Source organism: Delphinus delphis, chromosome 2 (assembly GCF_949987515.2).
Source record: "Delphinus delphis chromosome 2, mDelDel1.2, whole genome shotgun sequence".
Lineage (NCBI taxonomy): Eukaryota > Metazoa > Chordata > Mammalia > Artiodactyla > Delphinidae > Delphinus > Delphinus delphis.
Window position 1 is genome coordinate 86,601,134 of NC_082684.1, and position 13,868 is coordinate 86,615,001.

The 13,868-nt window shown below is 38.0% G+C and overlaps 1 protein-coding gene across 4 annotated transcripts in view; it reads right to left on the reverse strand.

Moving 5' to 3' along the window:
- UBR1 (ubiquitin protein ligase E3 component n-recognin 1) overlaps nt 1-13,868 on the reverse strand; it is a 167,584-nt gene that overhangs the window by 14,294 nt on the left and 139,422 nt on the right. For 3 of the 4 annotated variants that reach the window (XM_060005098.1, XM_060005096.1, XM_060005100.1), the window contains 6 exons: nt 12,613-12,680; nt 11,471-11,621; nt 6,851-6,938; nt 5,357-5,490; nt 3,795-3,903; nt 781-837 (listed from right to left, as the gene is read on the reverse strand). In XM_060005098.1, the coding sequence (XP_059861081.1) occupies nt 781-837; nt 3,795-3,903; nt 5,357-5,490; nt 6,851-6,938; nt 11,471-11,621; nt 12,613-12,680 (607 nt within the window). The remainder of the gene's footprint in view (nt 1-780; nt 838-3,794; nt 3,904-5,356; nt 5,491-6,850; nt 6,939-11,470; nt 11,622-12,612; nt 12,681-13,868) is intronic. The other variant, XM_060005097.1, reaches the window with a different exon arrangement.

Here is a 13,868-nt window from a genome sequence, read left to right on the forward strand (position 1 = left end):
TTCTGCGTGCCACGGAGCAACTAAGCCCGTGCACCACAACAACTGAGCCTGTGGTCTAGAGCCCGTGAGCCACAACTACTCAGCCCACGTGCCACAACTACTGAAGCCCACGTGCTCTAGGGCCCACTGACGCAACTACTGAAGCCCACGCACCTAGAGCCTGTGCTCCGCAACAAGAGAAGCCACCGCAATGAGAAGCCTGCACACCACAACGAAGAGTAGCCCCTGCTCACCACAACTAGAGAAAGCCCGCGCACAGCAAGAAAGACCCAAGACAGCCAAAAAATATAAATAAATAAATAAATAAATAAAAACTGTCCTTGAGGAAGAGATGGATTTTGATTAAACCATAACTTAAGGGAGATGGGGGGCTGAAGAAAAGTTTTGCTGGGTAGTCTCTAAGCTTATAGAAAGGAAGAGATGGGGAGGAGGGAATAGTTCTATTTATATCTTTATTCTCAAAAGGAAAAAAAGTGGTTTATATGAATACTGTCACTACCCTCTCATTTTAATACACTAGCAGCTGCAAGAAGCCTTTTAACAGGTATGCACTAGCTTAAGGTGCTGGTGGTGTCAAACAATTTAAGAGAGAAAGGACAGCCACTCCAAGAAAAAAATCAACTGTACGAAGAATCGAATTTCCGGCAAAGACCTAACAGAAATGTAAGAAACAATGTGCTGAGTGAGAATGAAGACAACAGACTAGAAAGCATCCTCATCAACCAACTACTTTTGGAAACACAACTTGTAGATGGGGAAGGACTGAGAAGTAAAACCAACCTGACTATGGCGCTTTTTTGCTTCAGACAGTTTAGTAAGGCAGGGTCTGTACACCATCTATATGGGGAGCAGAGAGAAAAAGCAAATGGGTCATCACAACTTCAGTGGAATATTCATGGAGCCATCCTCTCCAAACCTCTCTGTCCCTTCTTTCCATGTGCCCTCTGCTAGACTTCTTTTACCTTATATCTTGTCCCCCTTTCTTCTCCCTTTCTTTTCTCCCCTTCTTTTTTCTGTCTATTTACCCCCCCTTTTATTAATTTCTTTTTTAAAAGGTTATCTATTACTAGAAAAACAGAAACCACTCTGAGTATTTTAACAAGAGGGAATTTAATACTAGGAATTGGAAATAAAGGTGACAGAAGGGCTGAGAAGCCAACCAGGAGTCAAATAAGGCAAGGCAACCCAAAGATTAGCCAATAACAGGAAGCTACTATCCTTCCCAGGCTGGAGGAACAAAATAATATTTTTTGAGTGGTTTTGTTGGAGCTCAGGGTCACTGGTGGATGCTAGAACTACAGTAGACTTGTCTGGTGGGAACTAGATGTTCTGACATCCAGTAGAACATCAGTAAAACTGACAGTAGCCATTGTCAGGGATGCCCCACAAGGCAGAGAGAGGTGGTCTAAACACAGGTTTCTCTCTTCCTCCTGACCTCCAATATCTTGCCAGTGCCTCCCACAGGCTGAAGCCAACAGACGAGGGAGACTGGGAAATATGGCCTACAGAGGTCAGTCCCCTGCCTTTCAGAGAAGACAATGAGGAAAGGCTCTGAGGCAAGCAGAGCCAGGAATGGTACAGACTTTGTTTCAAAGTTTGAATTTTTAACACTAAACTAAAATGGCAAGTTAAAAATGTATCGACTCCAACAATATAAAAGTAAAATTAGTATAACCTACTGTGATTGCATTCAACACAAAGCATGATACTGATTTTTTTTTTGGATTCATTTTTATCACACTGAAAATCAGAATACCTCATGAGAAATGAGAAAACACAGAAAAGAACCCAAAAGAAGAGATGAGAGCACAGAGAAAGGTGTCAGGAGATGGGCGGACATTCACACAAATCCTGACATGGGCATGCAGGGAAAAAGACACTGATCAAAGAAAAAGGAGAAAGAAAAAGGGTAGAAAATTGAAAAGACTAAAGGAAATCAAGGGTGTGATACTGTGACTGATAACATTAAAAAAGAGACAAGCCCCAAATGGAAGTTACTTGTGCTAAGCCCACGTCCATCAAACCAAGACTTAACACCTAAACCTAATTGCAGTTTCAACCTTCCCCAGAAGTGAAATCTTTACCCATCGGTCTGGAATTTCCTGGTCAGTAGCAGTGAGGTAATCTGCCTAACAGATCCTTTTGTCCCGCAAAGGAAGGTTACCTTGCCTGAAATAATCCTTTTCTCATTTATGACTTCCTTGTCCCACCTCCTTGCTGACTATAAAAGGCTCCTTTCTACTTGCTAGATGGGATGCTGCCCATTCATAAATCATTTAATAAAGCCAATTAGATCTTCAAACTTAATTTTTTTAACAATAATAAATATATTTGGTCTCTGACCCAGTTCCTGGCACAGACTGACTCAGCGCAACTTCAGCACTGAGCTTCCAAAACCCTTGGAATTTCCGAAGTGATGTGAGTGAAAAAGGTGTCTTTTGTTATGTTAACAAAGTGGCTTTTGAACAAAAGGATGAGGGCTGGTAGCCAGGAGAACTAACCAGTGACTAGAGGGTTGGAACTTTCAGCCACTCCTTACCCACCAGCCCCTGGGGAGGGAAGAGGGGTGGAGGATGAATCAGTCGCCAACGGCCAATGGTTTACTCAATCACGCTTATGTAATAAAGCTTCCATAAAACCTCTAAAGGAGAGGATTTGGAGAGCTTCCAGGTTGGTGAACACGTGTCGATTCAGGGAGAGTGGTGTGCTCAGAGATAGAGTGTGGAAGTTCTGCTCCCTTTTCCTCATACCTTGCCCTATGTGTCTCTTCCATCTGGCTGGCCCTGAGTTATATCCTTTGATAAAAAACTGATGATCTAGTAAGTAAAACGTTTCTCTGAGTTCTGTGAGCTGCTCTACAGACTAATCAAACTATAGTCTTTTGGTGAGCACAGGTGACAACCTGGACTGTGACTGGCTCTTTCTGAAGTATGTGGAGGTGGGGTCGTCAGTTTTATGGACTGAGCCCTTAACCCATGGAATCTGACAGCATCTCCAGGACGACAGCATCAGGATTGAGCTGAATAGCAGGACACCCAGATGATGTTGCAGAATTACTTGCTGGATGCGTGGGAAAAACAACCCGCCCCCCTGCAACAAGTATTGGAATTGGATGCCAGAATCTTTAATGGGGGAAATAAAGTAAGAGTAACACGATGAGAACTAATTATTAAAATGATGGTATATGTCAATTATATCTCAAAAAAAAAAAAAGATGGAAAATGGTGGCAGCAAAGATAGGGTAAGGAGATTGGAGGTTTGGAGGGTAGAGAGTGATCAGAAGGGCCAGTAAGTAATGGGGTAGGAAGAAATTTTTAATTAAAAAAAGACACACTTTTCCACAGAAAATTTAACTAGATACATCTCTGATCTACCAAATGACCTTTATTTCCTCCTCAGTCACCCTGCTGAGATATGTGCTACCATATGAGATATGCTACTATTGTAGCCCCACTTTGGGTTCCTCCAGTGTTTAACTGTGACTGTACTGCTGCTTACAACAGGACCTACCCTCACTCCACCCACCCCCCACCCCATTTAAAACTGGGATGAGATAGCAGCTGTAGGGAAAATAAGAACCATGAATGGTAGTCATGGTAGAACAAGCAGAAATTCCAGCTGCCCATTGCTGCTGGTCTTATCCCCAACTCCTTATGTGTGTGAATTAGGAATCTCGTATATTTTTGTCACCCCTTCAAACGATGCTAATCAATCTAAGAGCTTAGCAAATATTTTTAATTTAACATTTTCAAACTGTATAATAACCCAATAATGATATTTTAACCCCACAGTACCTCTGCAGGAGGGGCCTTACAGTATCCCAATATTTCTGGAAAAGCAGGAACAAATTTGTGGGTAAAGATAAATAGCTACAGAGTGCACTGTACTCTCCTTCTGCAGGATCTGCAAGGAAATAAAAATACATTTAATAAGTACATTATTCTTACCTGGTCAACAGTAGAGTTTCTACATTGTTTATGCTCATTTCTATACTCTGTCTACACAGAGTATACTTTGTACTCTATGAAACTGTGGGTGACAAGACACAGTGATCCTTTTTTTTTTAATTAATTAATTTATTTTACAGTGATCCGTTTAAATCTGATTGAGTCATTCTCCTGATCAGACTTCTCCAACAGCAAACCACCACAAAAATACAAAATACAAAAGTCCTTATTGTGGCATAAAGGCCCTACCTGATCTGGACCTCATCTCCTACCACCCTCCCCCTGTTCAATAGGCTTCGGCCACTCATCTCTACTATTCCTTGACTATGTCAAGCAAAGCCTTTGCAGTTATTGTTCCTTCTGCTTAGGAATACTCTTCCTTCAATCACCTGCCCAGTTCAACCCTATCTCCTTTTTCAATGTCCCTTTGCTCAATATCTCCTCACAAACAAGGCTTTCATGACTCTACCCCAGCATTCTCTACTCCCATGACCTGCTTATTTTTCTTTGCAGCACTTATTACCATTTCACATTATATTATATATATTTATCTGTTTGTTTATATTTCATCTCCTCTCAGTAAAAGAAAGGACTTTATCTTATCCATTGCCATACTACAGCACAGACTAGATAATATATGATTTTTTAAAAAATGAAAACAACAGATCTGTACTGACAACCACTTGGAAAGTAGCATCATATTTATACAGAATCAGAACAAACCTACATCTAACAAACCCTACTGAACTGAGTTCAAGATATAGAACCTTCTTAAGGCTGACCTGAGAAAAGGACAAAAGAAAGAATCTCTGAGCAAATTTGATGACTCTTCCAAAATCATACAAACCTTCTGATTTTTACCCATACAAAGCCACAAGGAAACCTTCTCTACCTTGATGTAGATTTAAGGCAAGTAAAGGAGAACGGAAATGATTCTGTTACTCAAATACACATAGCCTTGGTTTATCACAACAGTCCTTTCCCAGCAGCATTTTAACTCTTTCATAATAGATACAGTCATATGTTCAAAATTCAAGAAACAGAGTATATAATAAAAATTTCCTCCTACTTAGCCAAACAGTTCTTTTCCCTTAAAAGCAATCAATCTTTCTAATTTTTTGTATACCTTAACCATTATACTCTGCGCGCAGGCATTTTGTAAGCTCAAGTACAAAAACTGTACATAGATAGGAGCCATGAATAGGTTTTGCAGACTGTGAGGCTAATCTGGTTTCTGGCCTCACCTTTTACCTACACCAGGGCAGGGGCACACACATGTTTGGAATGAACACTGATGAAAGAGGTGAGGAATGAAGTGGTTTTGCCTGCTCTCACCTTGTATTCCTGAGGTTGAAGGTAACAAAAAAAGTCTTTTATTTACTACTCTGTGATTTCATTTTCCCACTTACTGGTAAATAGTTCTTCAGGTGGAGTTACTCCAAGTAAATAGTGGAAAAACAATGCAGCACAGCGAAGATAAGGGATGATGCCATTCTTCAACGAGACCCATAAATACCAGCCAGGAATACCACACCCAATGCAGCTAAGAGGCAATAATTCCAGAAGAGAACAGAATACAGATCAGACTAAAATCTAGACTGTAAACACATCCCCTTTCAAAAACATAGCTAAGCATTAAATAATTTTTTATCCATTTAATTTTTAAATATTTAAAACAAAATATTTAACTAGCTAAAGAAAACCACAAATCTTGCATTTTTTACCAGGTAGATGTTTAAGGCAAAGAACTACTTTTTTCTTTCTCCTAACCCTTGTAATGAAATGTGGAGCAAATATATTTAGCAATAACTAACCAAATAAGCCAAGTTAGCTAAAAAAAAAAAAAAAAAAGTTAATACTTTCCTGATTTCTGTATTAAAATTGGTGATTTGCAGGGCAGTGAAACTTATCTATATAATACTATAATTTTACAACATAAAGAGTGAACCTTAATGTAAACTATGGACTGTAGTTAATAACAATGTATCAATACTGGTTCAACAATTTAACAAATGTACCACACAAATGCAAGACATTAATAACAGAGAAATTGGTGGGGGGAGGGAGGAAATGGGAACTCTTTGTACTTTCTATTCAAGCTTTCTGTAAACCTAAAACAGCTCTAAAAATAGTCTATTAACATAAAAATAAATACACACGCACACATATTCAGTACTTAAACTAAAAGAAAAAGGTTGACTGGCGAAGAAGATGAAAACAAAGAGCAGAACTTGGCAGCAGATGAAGCGCAGCAGAGCACTCTGTTGTACTTTTGGTTTTAACCTCTGCATTGCCAATATATTTCACATATTACTCACAGCAGCCTTAAAAAACCTCTAGGTAGTTAAGTGTATTAACTGTCTGAATTGCTTTAAAAGGGCAACCTATTTTCAACTTTTTACATTTATTTAAATTCTAACTGCTGCATATTGTTAAAATTCTATCATCTTTTGCCTATGTTCCCGTAACAGTTTACAAGAGTAAAGATGTGTCAAAACTTGTTTTAGACTCAGAAACAAATGAATGGGTAGGTTTTACTTGTTGTTATTCCAAAAGCCTTTTAACTGATTTTTTAAAACTGGAATTAAAATGGTTCAAAAGTTATACTGCCGGGCTTCCCTGGTGGTGCAGTGGTTGAGAGTCCGCCTGCCAATGCAAGGGACACGGGTTTGTGCCCTGGTCCGGGAAGATCCCACATGCCGCGGAGCGGCTAGGCCCGTGAGCCATGGCCACTGAGCCTGCGCGTCCGGAGCCTGTGCTCCGCAACGGGAGAGACCACAGCAGTGAGAGGCCCGCGTACCATAACAAAAAAAAAAAAAATTTATACTGCCAAACAACTGAACAAAGATGTGGAATTATAAAAACAATACTGAAATAGACTGGACTAATGGACTGTTACTCACCCACTTGTATACTGAGAAACTTCTGCCAAGAAAGAAGATGCAGAACGAGCCTCTTCACTCTCTTCTTGAATTTGTGCAAGGGGGAGACCTGAAAAAGAAATTCTGAAAGATAAATCTATGAATTTGCTATTCAATTTACCAATTAAACCTCAATTTCATGGTTCCAGGAAAATAAGCAATGTCAACTCAACTGAGGTTCTTTCCCTTGTTCTCAGTCTAAATTGTTGATCCTGAATATTAAAACTGTTACATAAACTTTAACAGTATGTTAGCTAGAGAAATAAATAGGGCAGAATCACAGCCTTGCTAAACATGATGTTTAATAAATGTTTACCTCATTATAACATGACCAGGTAAATAAATTAGTGGTCATCTACCTGCTCTGGGTTCCTAGCTGTCCTGTCTAGCAGGTAGAAATTCAACCTCTAGAAAGGAAAGTAGGTTGCTGTTCTGCCTTCTTGCTCAAGCAAAGAGACACATAAAAAGTATCTTGTGGGGTTATTTCCTCCATAATCTATCCTTAACCTTTAGTAGGACCATCCTACACCTTTCCAGCAACTGCCACCTCTCCCACTTAAGTTAAAATTTTGTGTAAGCCATTGAAGTTCTCTGAACTTTAGTTTTATTATATTAAAATGGGGATAAAAATGCCTATCTTCAGTCTGCTGCGAGGGATGGGTACAGCACATTTGAGTAGTACTCTCTTGTTTTAAAAATATTTTGTTTATCCATTAATTCATCTGAAAGGCCACAGTTAAAATTACCCTGAGTCTCTTACCTTGAATATTGCCAGTTCTTTTCCTTTTTCAATTAAGGTCTCTTTAGAAAATACACTTTTTTTTTTTTAAAGGAAAATATATCATGAACTCATACTGATATTTCCAATTTAAATGTAAGAGTTCAATATTTGTATATGACTGTTTTTTTCAGTATGAGGTAAATTTTACATACAATAAAATGCACAAATATTAAATGCACCATTTAATGAATTTTGACAAATTCACACACCCAGGTAACAAGATCTTTTTACATTAATAAACTTTATTTTTTAAAGCAGCTTTAGGTTCACAGCAAAACTGAGAGAAAAGCACAGATTTCCCATATACCCACTGTTCCCAAACACCTACGATCTCTCCCACTATCAGTACCATTCACCAGGACTGGCACATTTGTTACAACCTATATTGACACATCATTATCACCCAAAGTCCATAGTTTACATTGGAGATAATTCTTGCTGTTGTACATTCTACAGGTTTTTTTTTGTTTTTTGTTTTTTTTTTTGCAGTACGCAGGCCTCTCACTGTTGTGGCCTCTCCCGTTTCAGAGCACAGGCTCCGGACGCACAGGCTCAGCGGCCATGGCTCACGGGCCCAGCCTCTCCGCGGCATGTGGGATCTTCCCGGACCAGGGCACGAACCCGCGTCCCCTGCATCGGCAGGCGGACTCTCAACCACTGCGCCACCAGGGAAGCCCCATTCTATGGGTTTTGACAAATGTATAAGATGTATCCATTAGTATAGTATCCCACAGAGTAGTTTCATTAAACCCTAAAAACCCTCTGTGCTCTGCCTATTCACCTCTCTCTCCCCTAACCCTTGCCAATCACCACTGGTCATTTTACTATCTCATAGTTTTGCATTTTCCAGAATGTCATAGAATCATACAGTATGTTGCATTTTCAAATTTGCTTTTTTCACTTAGTTATATGTATTTAAGTTTCCTCCATGTCTTTTCATTGCTTCACAGCTCATTTCTTTTTAGCACTGAAGAATACTCCATTGCTTGGATGTACCACAGTTTATTTATCCAGTCACAAGGACATATGGGTTGCTACCAAGTTTTAACAGTTATGAATAAAGCTGCTATAAACATCTGTGTGCAGGTTTAGTGTGGACATGGGTTTTCAGTTCATTTGGGTAGGTACCAAGGAGTGTGACTGCTGGACTGCATGGTAGCAGCATGTTTAGTTTGGTTAAGAAACTGCTGAACTGTATTTCAAAGTGGCATGGGCTTCATTCCTACCAGCAATGAATGAGAGCTCCTGTTGCTCCACATCCTTGCCAGTACTTAGTGCTGTCAGTGTTCTGGATTTTACCCATTCTGATAGATGTATACTGGTATCTCGTTGTTGTTTTAATTTGTAATTCTCTAATGACACCTAATTGTAAACATCTTTTCATATGCTTATTTGCCATCTGGATATCTTCTTTGGCAAGGTGTCTGTTCAGGTCTTTTGTCCATTTTTAACGAGATTGTTTTCTTACTGTTGAATCTTAGAGGAGTTCTTTGTATATTTTGGATAACAGTTCTTTATCAGATGCATCTTTTGGAAATCCATTCAACCAGTTTGTGGCTTATCTTCTCACTCTCCTGATAATAATCTTTTGCAGAACAGAAGTTTTGAATTGTAATGAAGTCCAACTTACCAACTATTTCTTTCATGGATTGTACCTTTTGTGTTGTACCTAAAAAGTCATTGCATACCCAAGGTAACCTGGGTTTTCTTCTATGTTATCTTCCAGGAGTTTTATAGTTTTGTATTTTTACATTTAGGTCTATAATCCACTTTTAGTTAATTTTTGGGAAAGGTGTAAGATCTGTGTCTGTGTCTTGCATGTGGATATCCAGTTGTTCCAGCACCATTTGTTGAAAAGATTATCTTTCCTCCATTTGTCTTTGCTCCTTCATCAAAGATCAATTGACTATATTTATGTGGGTCTATTTGGGGGCTCTCTGTTTTGTTCCATTGATTCATTGGTCTGTTCTTTCACCAGTACCACACTGTCTTGATTCCTGTAGCTTTACAGTAAATCTTAAAGTCAAGTAGTATCAGTCCTCTGACTTTGTTCTTCTCCTTCAATACTGAGTTGGCTATTCTGAGTCTTCTGCCTCTCCATATAAACTTACAATCAGTCTGCTGACACCCAAAAAATAACTTGCAGGGATTGTGACTGGGAGATTATTTGGTTTTTACTTAACTTTTCTGAATTTATTCTTGTGTGTCTTCCTTCTTATACTGAAAATCTGGTTCCCAATGACATTAACACAATCCTTATTTGGTTTAAAAACCGCCTAAAATAATTTCAAAATAAGAATATTAGTACTACTGATACCACTAACTGAGTTCAGTTTAAGATTTTTTTTGTAGTTCTTCCATTATCAGAATATATCCTACTAGGGAAGTACAGTTGAAATACTGTTTTTTAAAGTCACTTAAGCAATTATTTTCTTGATACACTTGTTAGGTTCATTTGTTGTTTTCAATTGTCAAAAAATTATTTTCACCATTTAGATTTTTTTTTAGTTAAGTATAATTAGGGTTCTAAAATCAACTATATTAAAAAGACATTCATAAGAGTCTTTGCTCAAAGTATTGTACTCTTTACTTTGTCCTAGAGGCAATTCTTTTTAATCAGTTTTCGGTTTATACTTCTGTTGTTTCATTTATTAAAAAAATAAGCAAGTATGAATATATGTAAGAATGTAAACACATGAATACACATAAAATACCTCACACAAAGGTATATACTAAAACCAGTGTTCTGTACCCTACTTTTTTCACTTAATAATATATCCTGGAGATCACTTCTTCAATAGATCTTGTTCATTCTGTTTTATAGCTGCACAGCATTCCATTATATGGATATACCATAGGTCATTCAACCAATCTCCCAGTTTTCTGCTATTCCAAATAATGCCACAATGAATAATCTGTGCTTATATCCTTTCATACTTTTGCCAGTAGAGCTTTGGGGTAGATTCCTAGAAGTGGGATTGGTGGGTCAAAAGGTAAATGCATATGTAATTTTGCTAGATACCGTTCTAAGGTCACTTTAATTATCTGTCCTCTAAATTATTTGAACTTTCAGTAGCCTTTATTGATCACTGATACTCAAAACCCAACTTTGTTTTCTATTAAGAGCAGAGTCTATAAGGACAACTATACCACAATTCCATGATATTACTCATGTATCCTCAAATGAACATTCATCCAAAAAATATTTATTGAGTTCTTACTGGGTATTACAAAAGTTGCTAGACACTTGAAGCTTATGAGGGAAGATTTTGAAATTTGAATGTTACCTATTAAAGAAACAGTAGGCATGGAGGAGCAGGGAGAAAGGAGAAGCAGGGAAAGGAGTGGAACAACAGTAAGATATAACTATAAAATAAGACACTATGTGATAACTGCTATAAAATGAACAAAGTACTATCATTCTAGCTGGAGGAATCAAGAATGTTTCGTAGACAGGCTTATCGAAAGGCTGAAAGTATTTAGGTAGGAACAAACAATGGAGAGACTAATCCTCAACCTTGAGATTGGGGAATTTGAAAAAAAAAAAAGAAAGGGAAAAGCAGATCCAAATGGTCTCCCTGTATACCTAGAGAGCAGCTGCAAGTTAGAGAATCAAGTGGTTGACCTAATTATTCCTGTCACAGTTCTTCTAACCTTTCCGTTTAAACAGCATCCGTAAAGAAACAAATGAACAGTCATTCAAAAAGAGACATAATACAGAACTTAGAAATATATAAAATGATTAATCACAAACATAATTTATTTTGCCAATAAATCATGGGCAAATGTTATTTACAGTTAACAACTGATGGGAGCTTTACCTGTGTCTGTGGTAAGAAGTATCTGAAGCATGTGTGCCATGGTGATCAAATGGAAGAGATAAAGGTGGTTATAGGAAGAACTAATTGATGAAGGCTGCAGATCAACAGCATCATCCCAATACAAGGATGGGAATGCTAACACAGTACCCACCTATGAGAGAAAATGGACATCAACATGGGTAACAACAAAGACCAACACAAGTTAATCTCATAACTAAATGTAAAGAACACCAGATCCTGCACTGTTTGTGTTTTTTTTTAATAACCACCATATTTTTCCTAATTATTCAACAAGATATTTTATAATATAATATACCACAAATAGAGGACAAATGTCATCACCAAACAGATTTAACCCTTTGCTGGGTCTACTTATTCTAGTTCTAGGTAGTGGTCTCAACCCTGCGATTTTAGAAGATTCAACATTACAATCACTTGGGGAGTTCTTAAAATAACACTGATACACAGGCCCCACACCAGTCCAATCAAATCATAATCTCAGGTGGTCGGGCCCATTTACCAGCATTCTTTTCAAGGTTCCCCCAAGAGATTCCAAAAGATAGGGAGACAACCACTGGGTAGAGGATACTGGCTAACCTTGCATCCACAAACTCCATGCTCCCAACTTCACCATGGCTCTTTCTAGAGAACTCGCTTTGAAGGAATGGAATCTTCACAGGGATGGAAAAGCTGTGCAAGAAACTCAAAAAACAGTTGCCACCTAACCATAGGTGTTTTGGGGGAAGCCTGGATGCACCCATGGCCTGGTCCCTATCACGAATAATTAATGATTTTAAGACAGCTCACCCCATCATTCACTGCTTAGAATGTAAACAAGATGAGAAAAAGAGGAAGGGGGAAAATACATTATTAGAAAAAGTTTGTTTGTATAGACACTAACTAAATATAATCAACTAGAATAAGACTATTACAAAGTAAAGGGTAAATGTGGTTTCATTTTTAAAGTGATTTTCATGGTCTCAGTCAAATCTGTATCTATTTGTAAAGGGAATGGACAAAAGAGACTAAACTTTGAACACTGATAATTTATAATCTTGAACAAAGAGCATAAATTTCAATGAGGAAAACACACGAAATTCTAAGCTTGAGTGACTTAAAAAAAAAATTTACTGAACACTTACCAAAACATGAAATAGATCTACAGATAGAAGGCAAGGTGTAGCTTCTGATTTGAGGTTAGGAAGAACAACTAAAAAACAAAAAAACCTTAATGTAATTCAGTCAGTCATAAGCAATGTAGTTAAATATAATGCAAGATCTAAAACAAAAATTTAACAGGGTTATAATACAGAAACTGATAAACTGGTATATCACACCTTTAAGATATAGGAACCATAATTAAAGATAAACTAAACTGAGAAAAGGCTCTAAAAAGCCCTGGATGCAATTTAATGGTTGAAATATAAGATACGGGGCAAAGGGTAAATAAACTAGGATGACTGAAGTAAGAAATTGTTTGATAAGTATTTGCTGAATGAAAAAGAATTCCTTTTATACAATGTTCCCTACCACTTTTCCCCCCCTAACTACGCATTTCTAAATGTTCTGTGATACATAAAATACGTGAACAATTTGGGGTTTGGAGCAGGGAGAGCATGAAAAGCACCGTAAATGAAAGGAGTATGGAGATGATCCTCCTGAATTAAAATTAGATAATGGTTTATATGGGCTGATGAATGGAAGGAAATGCAGACAGCTCAAAAACTTTGTCTTTCTGATTTGATCAGTCTCTAAATTTGGAAGTCAGAGAAAGAGTGACAAGGAAGTGAAATCAAGAATTCAAAACAACATTAAGGGTTTTGTATATATAAAAATGAGGGAATTAATTTATTTCAATAAAACTATTATTTGTTTAAAATTCAGACTAGGGGCTTCCCTGGTGGTGCAGTGGTTGAGAGTTCGCCTGCCAATGCAGGGGACACGGGTTCGTGCCCTGGTCCGGGAAGATCCCACATGCCGCGGAGCGGCTGGGCCTGTGAGCCATGGCCGCTAAGCCTGCACGTCCGGAGCCTGTGCTCCACAACAAGAGAGGCCACAACAGTGAGAGGCCCACGGACCGCAAAAAAAAAAAAAAAAAAAAAAAAAAAATTCAGACTAGGTGAATTTCTCAACCCCAAATCCAAGATCCTAAACAAAACCATAAAAGTTAAGAGCATGGGCTTTGGAGTCAGACAGAAATGGGATGCAGTACTTCCTGCGACTATTTGTCATAAGCAAGGTACTTGACTTCTCTAAGTCTACAGTGTATACAAGATTGTTGAGAGGTTCGTTAACATGTGCATTAAAAGTACTTATCCTGAGCTTGGCATACAGTAATCGATAAACGCTATTAATATTGGCCTTAAAAAACAAAGTGATAACAGGGCTCTGCCATTAA